The sequence below is a fragment of the Anopheles coluzzii genome, chromosome 2 (genome assembly GCF_943734685.1).
Source record: "Anopheles coluzzii chromosome 2, AcolN3, whole genome shotgun sequence".
In the NCBI taxonomy this organism is placed as follows: Eukaryota; Metazoa; Arthropoda; class Insecta; order Diptera; family Culicidae; genus Anopheles; species Anopheles coluzzii.
The window spans coordinates 111,506,817-111,525,946 of NC_064670.1; the positions used below are offsets into that span (position 1 = coordinate 111,506,817).

The window sequence follows — 19,130 nt, forward strand, 5'->3', positions numbered from 1 at the left end:
AGCCAGTGCCGGGGTTCTACTACGGAAGCGAAGTTTCAATTGGAAATTCCAAAATACAAAAACAAACAATTAGAAAAAAAACACCACTACAAAGACATCCACGAATCTGACGGAGAGATTCGAAGTGTCAAAGCCGTTCATTGAATGTGAAACACGCATTTAACAAGAAAGAATGCAGAAAACAACCCAAAACCCAGCACGCACACCGTTCAGTGTGCGTCAAGTTGGCAGGAACTTTGCGGAACGCTACGCAAAAACGAAAAAGCATGTGACAACAACAAAAATTAATGCCCGAGTGAAGACTGCATACCTTCGTTTCGATGGTGCGCGTCTCGTGGTCCTGGAAGTGGAGCTTCAGCTTCGATTTGCCATCGTCGCTGGAGCCGCGTAGCTGCGAGAACTTGTACTGCCAGATGACGGCCGCTTCGGCTCCTTCCGTGAGCGAGAATCCGGCCTGCCAGTCCAGGGTTAGTCCGCCCGTCTTGCCGTGATGGGAGACGGCGAACGTTTTGCGCTAAAAAGAAACAGAGGCGATATTTAAAAGCGTAGACACTAGCTAAACACTTTCCCGCCAACACTTACGCCTAGCTTGATCACGCTCGTAACGATCGCCGCGTTCCAGCTGTTCTCGATCCGCAGCAGCTCCTGGCGCGTCTCCACGCTCAGGTAGCGCGGCTCGTGGCCGGAGCTCTGGAGCAGGAAGCAGTGCTGCCGGGAGTCGACCGTTTCCGACTCCTTCACCACGCGGAACATCGTCTGGTACACCTTGTAGGCGACGTTCGCCTTGGCCAGGCCGGTCACGTTGAGCGGCGGCGAGTCGAACAGCATCACCTCGGTACCCTTCAGCACCAGAAAGCGGGGCTTGTAGCTCTGCCACGAGATGTGATTGTTGATGACGCCCTCGTTCACCCAGCCCATGTACTCGATCCGTTCGCCGACGGGGAAGTTCCGGTTGAACAGCTTCATCTGGAAGAGAAGGGGAGCTCATGCTTAGTGTGCTGCGTGTGGACAGTGGAGTTACCGTGGAGTACCTGCAGGCTCGTCAGCCCAACCACATTGTCCGTGATGTACTTGAGCCACTGGCTGAGGATGGCCAGATCGTCGCAGTGTATGATGCCGGTGGTGGTCCCGTTCAGTCCGCGCACCTCGAACGCGTTCGGCCGCAGCTTGTCCGTGCCGTAGATGTACCTCGTAACGTATGCCATCATCAGCGGCACTGTGGGGACGATAGTTTGGGATCGTTTCAGTGATAGAGTGCGGGTTTGGGCAAATCAATCATCCCGCAACATTGTGTCGATGCATCATTTTAGCGGCACACAAAGCACTCACCCGAAACCAAGTCGATCCATCGATTTTCCGGCTCGGAGCTGATGGACACCGGGCGGCTACTGTTGACCGATTTCCAGTTTTCGTCCGCCTTCAGCTCTGCGCACGTCGCATCATTGTCCGATTCGGGCGTTTCTCGGCTTACTGGAGGAGTGGGATGTGGTGGAGGGGCATAAAAAGGGATGGAATAAATTATGGAGTTCAGGATTCATTTTGGATGCAGCACACCCGGGGGTGCAGTTTCGGATGACTGACGGGTGACTTTGAAACCAGCACTTCTCCAACCATGGACACTGGCTCTGGAGGAGCTGGAACTTGCTGCATGATAAATGATGCACCTTTCCCCACGCGCACTGTTGGAGGCGTTCGTGAACGAAGGGAGGGGAAATTGGTTCTTGCAAGCTAATTGCAGGCAAACTTGGACGAGAGTTCCGCTTCCGGGCGAAGAAGTTTTTAGCAAACGGACGTCAAAAGTGTGTGCGTGTGTGCGAAACACAATGCTTTTTTCCGGCGTTTCCCGGGGGTGTCAAACCTCAGTAATACTTTTAGTTAGCCCGGGCAGACAGAGTTAATGAAAAAGATTGACACATGATGAAACACGGGACATTGGATTTTCTAAGGGGTAAAAAAGGACTGACTCTTTAGCAAATATTTGCCATCACAACAAGTGCACAAGTGCATTCAATTGCGTAAACAAGAATTTTGCGACCAAGAAGTTTGCTACCAAGAAGTATGCGAACAAGAAGTTTGCGAACAAGAGATATGTGACCAAGAATTTTGCGACCAATGAATTTGCGACCCAAGAATTTTGCGACCAAGGAATTTGCCGCCAAGAATTTTGCGAGTAAGAAGTTTTCGAACAAGAAGTTTGCGACCAGGACTTCGCGATTATGCACCACCACGTATCTCGGAGACTACCTGTACTTAATACGCAGATGGAAATATTTATTTACACTAGATTTGGTTAAAAAACGGGCCTAGGGAATGTATCCCTCATATCATAGAGCATCCAGCAAGTATGTCAACTTCATCGGATCATATGAAAAACTCTGAATCATGCATTTGTTTCATAAACCAGCTCTTTTTAGAACAGGACAAGTCGCGTCTATCCTGGACGTTCCTGTCGGCATATTACTCTAAAGAAGTCATACTCATAGAAGTTTTATAAGTAAACAAACAAGTCCCTGTTCCGAATCTAAACATTCAATAGGCTCACATACAACCACATACCACGACATAGTGGGTTCGACATCCCTGCAGCAAATAATTACTAAAAACAATACTCCGTACAATCTGAGTGCACACTTTGTACTAAAAGTTAGTACTGAGCGTAAATTACATCACGAAAGTCAGTCCGTTGTGGCTTCCTTCAAACAAAGTGTTTTGTTGTGGTAACTTTTTACTCTTTATACGCCAGACGACGAATAGCCATCGCAAACCGTGTTGCCGCCGCCCAGCAGTTGCGTAATGTAGGCCAAAGTTTTTGCAACTTGATTGAAAGTATCTTCCACGCTGCTAGCAAACCGGCGAAGCAACAAGGTAAAACGTGTCTGGCTTCCTAGCTGTACAGCTTACACGGAAAGCACACCCACACCTTGAAACGAAGGTAGAAAGGACGACTTGAGCTTTGCAGCACTTCACTTGAAGTGTGTATGTCGTTTTCCACTTTGTTGTCGCAAGGCTCTTTACTTCTGACTCCATTTCATCGCAATTCGCATTCTACCACCAGCTTTTTCCACCGGTAAAGATGACCGAATTCCAAAAAATGCAAAGTGCGAGCAAGAAAATGAGTGGGGAAAAATAAAGCAAAAAAGTGGACGACTTTTGCCTGTTTTGTTGCTTCAGGCAGCCATGCGTTTACTGGAGAGTTGAGAACAGTGTGCTGTGAAAAACCAAACAGAAAGGGCTCGGGAACTTACATTGTTTCTGCAGGAACGGTGTGGCGGCACGGTAGTGCTTCACAGTAAGGACAACGATATCGCCAGCATTCCGGAGGATGTTGACCGCGTCGTCATGTGGACAGGCTGTGATGTATTCACCGTTTACCTGAAACAGACACACACAAAAAAAAGAACAGAGAGTAGTGGTGGGGGTCTTGGGATTTTTTACTCTGAGAAAAAAAAAAACGAAACAGTCTAGAGGATGATGATGAATTGAGCTGCCCGGGTTGGTTGGTTGGGAATTTTCCTTTTGTTTTGTGCACCGAGAACATTCTGATGTTAAATACTGCTTGACTACCCGCTTCGTCGTCTATTCAGAGCTTTTGGAGCAGTGGTCGTGCTAAGGATAGTAGTAGTCGCTTTTGATGGCAGTCAATCGGGGGATGTGTACAGAATAAAGCACGTATAATGAGCTTTAAGTGGCTAATTAAATTTGCTGCTTGTGATGTTCGTTATGTCATTCGCGTTATTAAAATAGAAACACACATAAACGAGCGCTGGTTGGTGATGCAATTACGGTCACATTTAAACATAATTCAATGAAAATCATTCGCAACGCACGCGTACAATCGATAAGCTGCCCAGATTTGTCCGAGAAATGCCATTGGCTGAATAGGCACATGCAGGTACAGTGCCCTTTGACCTTTTAACTATACTCTAAGGAATTCTAAAACGGGAATTAACACGCAGGAATCCACAGGGAGTGGTAGCATAGAAAGCATAGAAAAAATAATTATCCAAAATTTAATTAAAATTCCGGCCTAAATGTTTCACCTCTGTTTTTTGCGAACGGTCCTGCTTTCCGGTGCGGTCTGCTGAATAATTCCGATACCTGGTGGCTGTGGTGGTCTAGATTTTAGGTTGAATATTTAAAAAGAAAGGGTTGCTGACCACTACCGTTGTAAGCTTTTTGCAGTGTAGCGCACTACACTATTCCAAAACTGGGTGGGAAACTTTGGTCAGCACCCACTCGGTGGGCAATCCTTTACATCCGAAATTTCCTTCCGCACGATGAAGTTCTATGATGAATTTTTGATTCTGATTTATGAACCTATATCACTCACTCTCGCATATACATACACGCATACCTGCACATACCATAAAACACTAAATCATGTGTACTGCAACAGAGGCAGATTACATTAGACTGGATGTGGATGTGTGAAGTTTTCCAATTACAGCTAAAATTAGTGGTCCATTACTGATGAATCGAACGAACTCGAGAGAGTCGGCAGGATTACATTAAATAATACAAAAAAAACCCAGCAAACAGAGCTGTAAAAAGGTGACACACACACACATACAGTACCTGTCTGTACGAGCAAAACGTGTCATCAAAAAGCCACAAAAACACATACGGCCACAAACAGTGACCGACGGGTTCATTTATCTTGCCCGTTTGACGTTTGGCAAGGATCGGGCCGTCCTTGCTGTGGCTCACCCTTTTCCGCCCTTTGCGTTTTGCCACCCTGCAAAGATGTATGGGTATTGACACATTCGTACGTTAACTTAATTAAACGCCCACCAACACCGCGGGATGGCAAAGGTGGGAGGGAGCTTTCACGTGGGATGCACATAAAACGAAAGTAACGAAACACACACCAAAAAAAAAACTTCCAAAGGACACGAGACCGCACACGGTGGACAGAAAATAGTAAGCGCCCATTTGTTACATTTACCCTTTTGCTGGGGACATTCTGGCATCTGGGATCTTTTTGTTTTTGTTTTTTTTTCCCGTTGTTCTGCAATGACTACAATGAGCGCACACAGAGAGGACAGATGAAAACCAGGAGATTAAGTAAGCTGGTCCGGGTCGATTGGTTGAACTGAGTGACGGGACGGAGTTGAAGTTGATGCGACCTGTCCATTTCCAGTGAGGAGATTATTTCCTCCCAAGGACAATCCACTGGCAGAGGACTCTGGTGCCGCAGGTAAATGGGATAAGTTTGTAGCAGAGTTTAGCTTCCCGCACTCGCAGGTGACATCCTGTCTGCTTTGTGTTGATGTTCAATTAAAAGTACAACGATACAGCTTGATCGTTGACAAAGCACAGAGCAGGAACGGAAGCAGTCATTGGGGCGTGGAGTACATGACTTACCCATTAGGATAGAGCTCATAAAAAAAACTCTTCGATGTCCTTTTGTGCGTTCAGTGGAGTGGTGGTGAGTATCATAATTTGGATAGTAAACGGAAAGAGGTTTTATTACGTTTTGAACGATTTTCTAACGCTCTGTTGTCTGTCTTCTGGGTTTTGTGGCTCAAGAGTGAAAGGGTAATGTGTTCGTCTACTTCATGAGCGTCCGTATCGCGTAGATCTACAAGGTACACACGTAGGATATGTGGTTCTAGATTTTTGTGCTCAGCGAATTCTAATTAAAAACATAGCCTTGAATTAATTTAAATGTACTGAAGATCTTTATTGGCTGGGTTGCTGGATTTCATTGTGTCTGTGTGTTACGAAGGAAATAGTGTATGATGCATGTACTACAATATCGATACCAATATCGATCATACATTTTGATGTACAGTTTGTAGGTAAACATGATATTTCATGGTTGAAGTATGTTCAAGAACATTATATGAAGCCTTTTGTGGATCAGATACTGCGTGAAAGAGGGTTTAAAATTGGAGCCTATATATAGATCTCTGTTACAACAACGTAGAACCACCTATTTAGAAGAAGTCCTTAAAGCACAAGACTAAAGCACAAGACCTTAAGTATGCAACTCAATGCCAAATTATATCTTATATATTCTTCGTCTATGCACTCACTTTCTTCGTTATCAAACTAAATGCAACCGAACTGTTTTAGAAGTTTATTTATTTTTCTACAATTGTAATATTTATCGTTTTTTTAATTGTAATCTTGAATTTTGTGATGGGCGCATTCGGGCTGTTAGTCTTTAGACTACCTTCTGTTTTCTGCCTGTGTCTTCTGAGGCTCTCAAAATCAATTTTATGATTTGGATCGTCTGGTGTTATTCTCATGACTTGATGACTTGACCTAAGCACTGATCGGTTGATTAATTCGAAAGGTACTCCAGTCTCTTTAACCCGTATATATTTACGCAACATCCTCAACAATCATATTGTTCTTAAGAAAGAGTCCATGTATTAGTATATTAGTATATAAAGTAAACTAATGATACACAGTGCTTGGATGGATGGATGTAAAGATAAAATAGAGCAGAGTAGGTTTATAGAATTGTACGTTGTAGCGCCGGATAAGTAAGGAAGTAAGTAGGTTTGTAGAATAGATAAAATTAACCAAGAACAAACGTTATACACTTTTCATGGTCACTATGATGTGGTTCCATGGTTTAGTTAGTTAAGGATGAGCAATGTACATAGGAATTTTACTTCAATAATTAAAATTAACCTCACTGCAATCAAAAACTTTGTTACTTTTTTACGAACCCAAGTGGACCATTTCGGAATGTTCCATTTTTGGCAACGTTACTGCCTCATCCTGAAGAAAACATACCTTCCCATACCACCGACCAAGCAATTAGCGATTTCGACCAAGATAGCTGACCGACCGAATAAACGGTCCCTTTTAAGTTGTCGACGATGGTTTAATTTGTCACCCGGAAGTTTTCAGACGAAATCTTCTTTATCTGGCTCAATAAAGGACCTTTTTTTGCTTTATCTCCGAAATTGGGATAAACGAAAAAGAAAGCAGGAAGTATGAAAAACACACACACACAAAACCCCCAGATTTACCTGTTTGTTCAAATGACCTCGCAAATTAATTCGTACGACAACGTACAACGTGACAATATTGCGATCCAAATGTCGTCATCGCGGGGACAATTTCAGAAATAAAAGGATGGAAAAGAACAAAGCAACAATCTTCCGGCTTTTGGGTTTCGGAAATTTTTAAATTTAATTGTAAGCCCATTCTGTAAGCCCGCTGTGGTTACAGGGAAAAGTGAAATGTTTCGTCCAACCCCAACGTTTGCAATCCGTAGAGAGATTAACCACATTTTCCCCGGTTCCGGAAAAGCTTACTTTGGTTCAACCATTGGGGTTGGTTTGCTCTCTTTTAGAGCAGTTGTTCTCCGGTGTAATACGCGTCCGTGGTTTGAAACAAAACACATACATACACATACACAGTACGGTTACTTGATGCCCGGAAACGGGAAGTATTCTTATTACTTGCCGGAAATCCTCCGTTTTCAAGCAGGCAGCGAAAGCTACAGCAGTTTGTGTGTGTGTGTGTGTGCTCCAAGAGAATCAATTTTGTTGCCTTGGTTGGCGCTGATTGGCCGCTGTTGAAAAGCTGCAAAATGATCCTGATTATTTTTAGGCAACAGTTCGTAGCAGGAGTAAAATGAAAAACAAAGAAATGTTTTTCGCGGAAGGCCTGGAAGTAACAAGGAATGGAAGCACAAAGCTTGAAACAAATCAGGATTAAAATAATTTCCCCCCCTTGCCAGGGCTTCCGGGCTTTCCTTTCATATTTCCGTTAAAATCCAGCTTGTGGGCCTTGGTTTTTGGATAGGTCGCACGGGATGAGACGCAAAACTTTCACAAGACAGGGACTCATTTATTTATCCCATTCTAATTGGGTTGAATTGTTGAGGAATAAATTTCAATTTCCGAACGGGCCGGAGTTTTGGGTTTGTGTGTGCTGATAGCTATCAACAAGCGGACGGTGTTTCGCTTGTTGGTGAATCATTTACCACTTGCTTTCTGTACTCGAATAATCCTTTTTAGTGAAGCCGACATTGTGTTTGTGCAGCATAACAAGAAAATTCCCCAAACGGAACACGATGTTGCCGACGCTCCCAGTGAGCTCCCCATACATTACGTAGGTATGTACAACACTGCTTATCGATATTACCGTCACCGGTACCTTGCTCGCTGACGTGTATGCTAACAGGTTTCCTTGCCCCCTCATCGGGGGCATTCTATCTTTAGGTCACCCGGGCGCCTTCCTTTTTTTTGGGGTAGCTTTTAAAGTGAAGGAAGCGAAAGAAAAACCCACATCCAACCCAAACGCATAGATCCCTGTGGTGCGATAAAAACTGGTGTCTCCCGGCCACTGCCACCACCGCCACCAGGACACCAACGGTGACAGGTGCGCTTACCTTGATGATGGCATCGCCAACAAACAGCTGACCTGTTGCGTCGGCCGCCTGGTCCTTGTAGATGCGCGATATCAGTATCGGCAGCTTGTGTTCGGCGCCACCCTTTATGCTGAGTCCGAGTCCTCCCACCTTCTGGCGCGTGATCTGTACCATGCGTTCCTGCGCGGGGAAAAAAGAGAGAAAGCGAAATGATGAATATCGGGCTGAACTTTCGACGGATTGCTTCCGTTCGCTTTAGAATGCTGTGGTGTTGTTGTAACAGGAAAGTAAACATGTCATCATTAATTTTCACTGGTAAGAGGATTCTTTGCTTGGGATCCGAATAAATTGTAGGCCACGGGTCCGTACGTGATATGGTTGAGATAGCAGACTTGAGATAGCGTTGCGTTGAGCTAGAAATCTGGATGGGTATTCCCAACAGAGGTAACATGCGATGAAAAGTAGGGTGAATAGTGAGGAACATGTTATTTTTATATTCTGTGTGTTATTCCGACGACAAATTTCAATTCTTTTCTTAGAAAATGGCTATAAAATTGCAGTAAATGTATACTCAGTATTTAAAAACAGGCAAATTAAAAACTAACAACGAGTTCAGCTTTTTTATACAAGGTGTCAGCATCATACCTGAGTGGTTGAGAATTCATAGGCAAAATCATATTTCCATTTCACATGATTATATTATCTAAAAAATCAAATAAGTTGACCATTCTCTGTAAAGCTAATAACAGGTTAGTATTTAACCCCAAGACCATCATTTCTCGGATTTCATAAATCTCTGCCTATCTAACCTCTACCAGCATCGATTTGCTAATGATTGCAAAAGTCACAGTGCATAAATCGTGAAGCTGTAATCGATCCTTTCGTTCGGTTTATCGACTAATTAACCTCCAGCTGTTGCTCGTGCAAACAAGACGCGTGTAAAAGCAACCATCAATGCATGATAATTAGCAACTCTCCTTTCACTCTTGGCCAATGCAAATACATATGTTGTTTACAATTACAGTACCAACACCAACTTCATCCCATAAAAATCTGCATTTAAATAAACACACACAATTGGTTGACTAGCAGGCTGGTCGGATGGTACGGCCAGCTCTCTGCTTAGGCTGTACCAGCACTATTATCTCCGGGGTGATAATGTAATCATATGGTTGTGTGGCCATCAACAAAGCACACTGGGGTACAGCCACCCAATGCACTCCAGTTGCGTTCAATTTTATTTTATTTGCCAGCAAATGCTCACGCGCAAGCCCGAACAACAACGTTTAGGTAATTGGTTTGGTGCATTGGGTTATCTCATTCTCGGCCACCACACTGGGTCTGTGGTGTAAGAAAACACTTTGGCTGCTGAGAAAGATGTCCAACCCGCAGTCGCGTTGGAATGCCGAGCGAGAGGCGAGGAACAGAAAAGAAAAACCGGTGCCAAAGCGATAATTAGTTTTTACGGCCACCAATCGACTAATGTGGTATCGGTTTAATGGGACCCAAACGATTAGTCGAGAGTGTGTGTGTGTGAGTGTGTGTGTGTGGTGTAAAGCTTTTTCATGCCGGCATCAATGACACTGCAGCAGGAGGTGGTAGGAGGCAGTTCCATTCCTCCCCGTCTGTTGGTGGACCACCACGAATTCGCTCGTCCTAAACAGCCCGCGGCGGTGTGTTGCTTGGCCAGTGTCGGCGTTTTGTTTTCGTCATGTTTTCTCGGTCATGTTTGGTTTGTTTTTGGTTTTCGGCAGAGCAGAGTAGAGAAATTTGCCGCCAACTTTCAACGCGAGATTAAGCTTATCTCACATTAGCTTTAATCATAAAAAACACTCACTCACTCATGTATGCGTAACCTACTTAAGCTGAAACTGCCGAAAATATCGATGAAGAAGACCGCTACGTACACAAGTCGCTGGCGATTTGGTATGACCTTTTTATTGATTCGAGAGGTTAATAGATTGTACTGCCCGGAAGGCAAAACGTGCCACTCGCTTACGCATTTCTAGAAAGTCAATAATGGCAACCGAAAGCATAATAAACGTCGGTTCTGTTATCAGCTGTTTATTGTTTGTACTGCGTGAGTGGAGTTGAAATGGAGCTAACATTGCGCAAAATGAAAACAGTGCGATCTTCCAGTGGCTTTGCTTAGGATAGATTATTTTCCTCAAAAGGTTCACCAATTTCATAAGACTTTGTGAATATAATTTATATTGGATCATTTACAAAGAAGGTAAATTTTATGAGTGCTTCTTACGTTCAAAAATGCACATTTTTAACTATGTTTTTGCCAATATTTAGACTTGATTGGTATCTTTATCACAGCTTCAATCTTCAACAGAAGACTCATAAATACATTTACACAATGGCACTGACAATATACCTATGTCAATTTGAGAATTTGTAATATTTTTATATATTCCAAAAACTAGAAGGAAAGTAGTCCAAAAGCACTAGAACAATGTTGCCCTTCTTCTCAAGGTGCAAACTTATCATTACAAGTTTTCTTTATATTCCACAAGTGAACCTTTCTGGATGCAACAAAGACAGTAGTTTTTTTAATCATATATGAGTATAGAACCGGAGAGATGTGAAACAATTACAATAAATGATGGATGTTTCAATAAATTGGGGTTTTGAATGATCAGTTACGTTTTTTGCTACATTCGAAAGCTTTCATTATACTCAAGATGTTCTGTTTTTGGAGCAATATTGTGAAATTCCAGTGAAACCTGAAATATCTCAAAATCTTGGTATATCCTTAGCTATTCTAGCTTTGTCGCAAACAGCGATGATCTGCGATCAAAACTGAAAGATGAGGAGGAGTACTTTACGAAATTGTTTGGAATAATACATACAGGAGCATAAACAAAAATGTTACAATCTTTCAAGAAAACATCATTAATAAAGAACATCACAAAACATCGTATGAATTATTCAGAAAATACGGCTTGCCTCCTCACCTTAGACTCGATCGGCGGATGTGTGGCGTTGGTGGGCGTCGGTGCGGGTGTGGTCGTGTCCTGCTTCTGGATCGTGATCATCTCCATCGACAGATGGAGCCGGGCGAGCTCTGGTTTGCTTTTGCCATCGCTGATCATCACCATCCCGGTGCGGGTCTAAAACGAGTAGCAGCAGTGAGCGATAAAACCCATATCATACCATCCCGATCGACAGCACGTATCGCGCAGTACTGTCGTTCGAACGCGCGCCCCTCGTCGCTACTTACCTTCAGATTCTGATCAACTTTCTCTTCGATCGGGGTCGCCATCTTGGACGCGTTGATCTTCATATTTTGCCGGACAGTCTAAGGAAAGGAGCAGAGAAAAGCAGAGAAAAACATATTACTACATGGAGAAGGATTGGAAAAACTCCCGCCCGCTTTTCGTGCCATTACGTGTGCCATACCGCTGTCCCACACTGCATTGCACCCAACCGACCCGGTGGGGGAGGGCAGCAACGATCGATCAGATTGTAATTAAAATTTTATGAGCAAAGTTTTGCACCGGGCAGCTTTAAAATGGAGTTTCGAGCCGGCCTTGCAATGGAGCTAATATTCTTCGGCACGATTGTTCGTGTTGGGCCTTTCCAAGTACGAAAACGCGCACCATCCCCATCCCTCCGGGTGAAGCGTGACGCGGCTACGCGGAAGAAGCTGATTAAACTTAGTCAATTTTTCATCGCCTGGCTGGCCCTTCTCCCCGCGTACGGATCGGCTCGAGCGATAGTAGAAAAATGGGCTACGCCTTTGGCCCGCTCAATGGTCACGAGCGAAGCTTAGATCGGAACTGTTTACCCCTTTTTGGGGAAGGTTAGTTCTTCGGCCAGCGGCACGCACTCTATCAAAAACCGATTGCTGGCAGTATCGATTGACTGCAAAATGTTGCATGCATCGTGGAACAACAAAAGAAAAACAACCAACAGAGGAACCTGCTAATCGATGGATCTTAACACAGCAACAGCAAAACAAAAAGTAGTACGAGCAAAATCGGACACAAAATTAACACATTTTTCTAACCCTCATTTTATGGCCGACCACCTCGGTGTGGTGGAATAAGTATGATTAAATATAGATTACGATACGCTTTTCCGCAGCTAATTTCATCCAGCCAATCATCCGTAACGGGCGAGCGAGAGGGGAGCTTTGCCTAATTCCCGTGGCAAACGCTTGCCCGGGAAGAGTTTGCGAGCCGTTTCGGGAGGAAGACAGGGAAAACATAAAGAGGTGAGCAAATAAATGCTAGAGCGCCTCTCCCAGGCAGGAAGACGCTCTGTCCGGGGAGATGAATGGTGGTGCAAAATGAATGAAATAATTACACTAAAGTGTGTTGATGGGCAGAAGCACAAACACACACACACACACACACACACACACACATCTCTTTTCCAATCCACCCGGATCCGATTCATCAATTTGAGCGCGTGAGGAAAAGAAGTGCTGGGAAAGAGAAGGAAGGAACTCAACTACCGTGAACCCCAGCATCTCGTGCCTTTGCGAGGAAACTCACCGCAACCCACACAACTCGAACACTCGGCCCAGACAAACTGGCTCGCTCCGTTTTAATGGCAAGAAATTCATCTTGATAATCATTATTAACTTCGCCGTTTTTGCTTCGATCTCGCCAAACGTGGTGCGGTGTGGCCAACGCGGCAAACGCTGCTGATGAGCTGCTGCGGAACGCAACTGCCTGCCAGGCTGCTGTGGCCAGGCGCATTAGCTGCCTTGTGGAGCTTAAGATGTAATTGCTATTCGTATTCGTATCACGGGAAGAGACAGTGAATGTGTGGCGGTGGTGGTAACGCTTTGCATGATGAAATGAAACTAGTCATTTTAGGTGAGCTGCACTCTAAACCCGGTCATCCTGTGCCGGGGGTGCGAATGAATCGTGTGGCTGCCGTGGCGGAGGGCCGATAGTCAAACATGTTCCGTTTCGACAACAGAAAACACAAACCACCGCCGAGCTCATTTGTTCGACAGAATGGTGGGAAGGAGGGGAGAGGGGGGGGGGGGGGGGAGCTGGGGGGATGTAATTGAAAATTAATTAAAAATTACATAAACGCTTGATCGACCGATCGTGTAATCGTTGAAGGGGGACTTTGGTGGTTGGAGGTTTTCCTCCGGTGTACGATTGACTTGTTCGTGCATAATTATTAGTACGCTGGGTTAACAATTATCACTTTCTAGTTCTGCCGGCTGCAGGATGGGTGGATGATTAGCATAGCACCTAGCTGCTCTGACGGGGCAGGGTTTTCCCGTCTCGTGCAAGAATAAGGGTGAGCTTATAGAACATTTCGAAGCTGATGAGTGATCATTTGATGACTTATGTTTTACTGACCAAGCAAGGATCGGATAACGCTTTTTAATTAAACATAATACACCGTTTTCGAGCATAAATAAGCAATATAAAGCTTTTAGTTGAACAATGTTCAAGTGCAGCTTAACATTGTTTACTTGTGCTCGAAAGCGGTGTAACACATCATCGCGTGTAGAAGCTGAAATTTTCTTCTCTAGCGATGGTAATATAGCATCACAAAAGCATGAATTTATTCGGAGTGTAAGATTTAGAATGGCGAGTCTAGTCTTTTACTCACTCATGTAGCATGAGAAATCGTTGTGAGTGAATTGATAGTTGGTACGGAGAGTTAATTCACTGATTGCGATCAAACTATAGAGACAGATTTGGATCTCACCAACGGTGAATGATTTGCTCGTCTCTTCTACAGCAAAGAATTAACAAACTCTCTCATTTTAGGTCATAATGCTAATCAATATAACACAAAACACATCGTTTCAACCCTCAAAAACATTCATAGTCTATGGACAAGAAAAATTACACGTAAACGTATCGAAAACGGGACAAAAGGAAGTCTCAAAATCTCAAGTAAGGAATTGCCTGTGTTGAAAGACATTGCTTGTGATTTGTAATTTAATTCTACAAATGACTTTAACGTTTCAAATTTTTTTGTTGGCTGTATGTTTCGTTTCAAAATTATACTTCCCGTGTTTACTGTTTAATAAGGATAAAAAATACAGTCTGAGAAGCCCTGTATATGATGACTTTTCTGGAACGAACCTCACTCTCCCTCAGAAGGCTCGAACGATACGATGGCAATTAGTAGAGAAATTATGTTGTACAGATAATTTAATCCTGTTTGTAAGATCATAACAAATCGGCACAAGGCAAAAGAGAACATTAACTATTTGTTAGAAAAGATAGCTTAAACGAGAAAGCGTACAGCAATTGATCAATTTAATTTGAGTGTAAATATTGTTGTGATTTGGCAAAACGCTTATAATAAGCACCAATCGTTATCGTCAGAGAAAGAGCTAGAATAAACATCAGCACAAAACACCCGTCAGCCGTTAAACGGTGCAATTTGCCGTGAGCTGTTTCCCGGTTTGCGGTCGTTTAAAGCTCAACGAATCGTTTCATTATCCGTTAAATTGTATCCCAGTGTAATTTATGGAGCTTATCAAGCAAACACATACACACAAAAAAAAAACCATCCACCATCCAATTTCCGATGACGCCTCCTTTTTTACGTTCGTCCGAAGATGGTCCACGAAAAAAGGAGTTCGAAAACCGATAAAGCGGACGATCATCCTGATGAGTCTTCTTTCGCCCTTGCAGGCTGTAGCAGTGTTTGTAATGAGTTGCAGCACTTGTGAAAATTTTACTCATTAATCAATTTGATCACGAACGAAACCCCAGCTCCCATGCATTCGAGTGTGTGTGTGTGTAAGATGGGCAAAAGCTTGCAATGGAGCGCGCTTGAAACCTACTGGGTGGGTTGTCGTTTGGATGTTTCACCTTTTGCGCAAAAAAAAAATGAAAGGAAGGTCTTTCGCAAAACCTGCCCCGAAACTGATACGGTTCTTCATCATGTTTGTCTTTTCATTTTTTTTGTTCACCCCATGCCCCACAAACCAAACCTAGTTGTCCCAGTTTTCTTAGCCTTTACGTCTGATGATTGTTTTTGGGGTTTATCATAACAAAATCATCGGGTATCGGAGGTCCCTGGTCCTGCCCGAAGATGCCTTGACCGATGGTTTGCTATCTCAGCAATCCAATCGAGAACATCACAATCAACTGGTCAGCGGAAGCGGAAAGGGGATGGAGGACTAAAGCGGAAAACCAAATAAATATTCTTCTAGGGCGGTCGTCCTTTAACCATGACCCAAAAATTGGGCGCACGTTGCCGATCGAACGGTGTGTGTGTATGTAATGGAGAAATACAGGGTTAGGCTTTCCGATATTGAGCAGATATGGGAGGGAGTTTGCAAAGAACACCCAAATCCTTCCTTCCCGCATCGTAATCAAGTGTTCTCAATCAGTAGAAGTGGATCAGCGCGATTTGATAAATATTTGAAGTTGAAGCCGGTTATGGATTTGCTTAAGCAAGCCGTACATAAATATCGAGCTTTTCGGTGGGGCTCTTTTGGGGAGCATATCGCAACACAATGTAAATATCTTTGTAAATTGTATTTAAACACAGTGCAGCCATCCTCGCTCGAATGGTGAAGCGAAGCAACTTTGTGTCGCACTGTTAGAGTGTGCTCAGGGGAACTGTTTTCCAAGAAGCGTCTCAAGGACTGCAAACCTTTTTTCGGCACTCGGCTCCCCCTGGGCGCGCTCTCAGTGGCTTATGATATATTGGGGCCATGGGTTGCGTTTTGCTGGACCTCTTTTTGGTTCGTTCCTGCAAAACCCTCCTAAAAACCACCCGTTGAGTTTGGTGGATTGAAGTTGGGGAATTTGGAGCACACACAGTTGCATGTGGCTGGATGACACGGTGCGCCGTATGGATTTACTTCCTTCTTCCATCAGTCTCCCCGGAATGTGGACCATTTTTTGTAAGCTCACCCCCGTTTTGGAAGGGTATCCATATAGCAACAAAAAATCAAGCTAGCTCCTGCTGCGAAGCTTCCCATACGGTCTTGAATGCTTCCGAGAACACACTTCCATCCCGTTTGCCGATGCCGATGCTGCACCAAGCGATTGATCTTAGATGGTTAAAGCCCCGGCTCGCGGGATGATGGCAATTGTTTTGATATGCTTTCTGCAGGCACATACGCGAGCACCGGAGCTTGCCATATCGCTGCCGTGTGCCGGCAATCGAGAATCCGCGAGTGAGCAATATTTTCAGCACAATGAATAATAAAAAAGAATACCGGCTGTGCGGAGAGTAGCGAGCAAATGAGTTTGTGAGTGGTGTTCTGAGGTGGATATGAAGGTTTTTTACTCTGTTGTTTGTGGAGGAAGTTTTCGTTGTTTTCGTTGTTGAGAGCTTCAAAGTTTTATACACCAACAGTATCATAATTCTTTTGAATTGTATCGTTTGCAAATGGTTATTTTGCTTTCTGCTGATTGTCAATTTGTGTGCGAAGATGATTATTATACTTCCATATGACGACGAATACAATAAATAATATAAAAAGATGCTGGGTCTTAAAGTTGTAGCTAAAATAAGGCTTAATAGATATGGTTTTCCAAACATTTCATAAGATTGTTCTAAACTTTTATAAGATAAGATACGATTAGTTGCTTCATAGCATTAGAAAGATCCGTAAAATATCATATAAACTCTGAGGTATTTCATGTTTCATATTGACTACGTTACTTTTCAACGTATTTGAAGTAAACACAAAAGGTTTTATTTTAACATAAAGACATTGTAAGCTTTACTGAAACGAGCATGCAGTGAAAAATGTTCAACATTGCAATGCTTTCTGTGTTATCCTCGCTCTACTTTCTCCCTAAAACGCTATTTTCTGCTGTTACTGAAAATGTCCTGTGGGTGTTCATTTGCAACACGCTGCGCTACAAGCAAACGCGAATAACTACTGTCAGGATGGTTAGGATTTGTCAGCCAAGTCAGCAGCGTACGAAGGACGCACCATACGAACGAACAAACGAACCTACTCCCAGCAGACCCAGTCTCACTTGGCATTCGAGTGGGGGGGCGGGGGGGGGGGGGAGCGTTAGTGCAAGCCCCAAGCTCACACCCACAGCTGAGCTTATTGCGAGCCTTTCGTCAACGTTGCTAACGCCACAGGGCTGCACATCGCGTACTGCACAGTTGCGCTGAACCGTGCCATCCTACCGCCGATGGCTGCTGGGAATGCTTCATCATCGCGATTCCAGTTCGAGTGGGATCAGAAGCAACTGGAGAAAGACAACAACAAAAAATGCTCCGAAGCAACGCGCCTGTCAATGGGTGCATCGATTTCGAGGCAATTTTATGGCTTGTGCGCCCGCGTAGGAGCCGCAAAAGGGCTGCAAACTTTGACACATCTGCGGGCCATCCGTCCGTTTTTAGCGAGGAGCAGCGTTGGTTTTTGGTTCGACATCCCACGCCACACATGACCTCACCGAGGGTGTGCACCGCTGAGACAGCACATCCATCCGTTCGCGTATCGCATGGGTGGGTAATTTACACCTTCAAATTGTACCGTGCGTTGGGACCGTGTCGGTTGGCCGTTTTGCTCGTATTTCTTCGTGTGATGCAGTAAGGAGGCGAATCGGGCGATGAAGCAATAGATTGAATATTGTAAGTACAGTAACCTCCCATTCTCCCCCCGCGGATACTGTAAACCTAAATGGGGGAAGGTTTGGGAATAGCAGCAACAAAAAAGTGGCTGAAGGGAAATAAATTACATTTGCAGTGTGAAAAATTACTTCTGCTCGATGAGTAACTCCCAGGAACTGCCGGCCGCCTCCGTTACCAGCAGCAGTACACTGGAAGCACACTGGTTGGCTGCAGGTCATAGATCGTTTGGAAGCAGAACGAGACCGAGACGCTTCAACGGCAATAAAACACGGCGACACCATCGACGACATCTCATCGCTTCATCAACTGGCGCGCATTTACAGTAACCAACCAACACCTCACCCATTACAGATGTTACCGATGGCAAAAAGATCCCGCTGATAATGTATACTGCGATACGTGGTGTACGAAAGGCATGCGGGTGGTGTGGGGAAATACCCCTCGTGTGCTATTTTCTAGGTCAGTAGGGGTTTTTTTGTGCTCTCGCATCCCCGCATTCGCAGCTGCATTGGTTGAGGAAGAATTGTATGTGGCAACTTGCTATGGGATGTTTGCAGCAGCAGCAGCAGCAGTAGCTGCAGTGGGAGCAACATCAGCATGCAGAGGGTCTGGTGCTATCGCCCCACACCATCAGCAGCGGCAACGGTAGTATCAGCATCATCGTGATCGCACCCGGGCATCATTAGTGTTGCCCGGATGCCGCCGTTCGGCCTGTGGTGGTGGCCACTGTCGGTCTTTGTTTGTTCGTTTGTTTCGGGAAAAAAGCTCAACTTGTCCTACCTCTCTCTCTCTCTCTCGTTGCTAGAGTGCGATGCTTTTTCAGCTTATGATGTATTGCTATTTTTATCACTGATTTCATACAACACTTTGGAACAATTCGTGTCCGCATTGTGCCGGTTGCCGGTTTGTTAGGATGGGAATAGAACAGTCGCCCAAGGGGGTTTTAAACCGTGGCCGAACGGTTGAGGTAGACTTTGGGCGGGCAGACTATACATACGGAATGTTTGACTTTGTGCTTTAAAATAGGCGTGAGATTACCGTTGTATGAGTAACTGAACCAATAGTTTTACGTTAAAATAGGGGTTTGGATATTTTCTATGCAATTTAAAATACCCAAAAAACCTCCTGAACAATACGAAAAAGTTTGAGAAATTTGATGGACAAACAATTGTACGGTTGTTTGGTTTGAATATTTGATTTGATATACTTTTATACTTGTATGTGTAATTTGATGAATATC

General features: G+C 44.2%; 1 protein-coding gene across 3 annotated transcripts in view; it reads right to left on the reverse strand.

Annotated features, from left to right (window-relative positions):
* Window positions 1-19,130, reverse strand: part of LOC120948121 (gamma-1-syntrophin) — a 55,536-nt gene that overhangs the window by 3,558 nt on the left and 32,848 nt on the right. For all 3 annotated transcript variants that reach the window (XM_040364120.2, XM_040364119.2, XM_040364118.2), the window contains exons 3-10: window positions 11,568-11,645; window positions 11,302-11,457; window positions 8,360-8,518; window positions 3,246-3,372; window positions 1,330-1,470; window positions 1,032-1,216; window positions 583-966; window positions 311-514 (exon numbers count right to left, since the gene is read on the reverse strand). In XM_040364120.2, coding sequence (XP_040220054.2) covers window positions 311-514; window positions 583-966; window positions 1,032-1,216; window positions 1,330-1,470; window positions 3,246-3,372; window positions 8,360-8,518; window positions 11,302-11,457; window positions 11,568-11,630 — 1,419 coding nt within the window. In that variant the 5' untranslated portion in view covers window positions 11,631-11,645. The remainder of the gene's footprint in view (window positions 1-310; window positions 515-582; window positions 967-1,031; window positions 1,217-1,329; window positions 1,471-3,245; window positions 3,373-8,359; window positions 8,519-11,301; window positions 11,458-11,567; window positions 11,646-19,130) is intronic.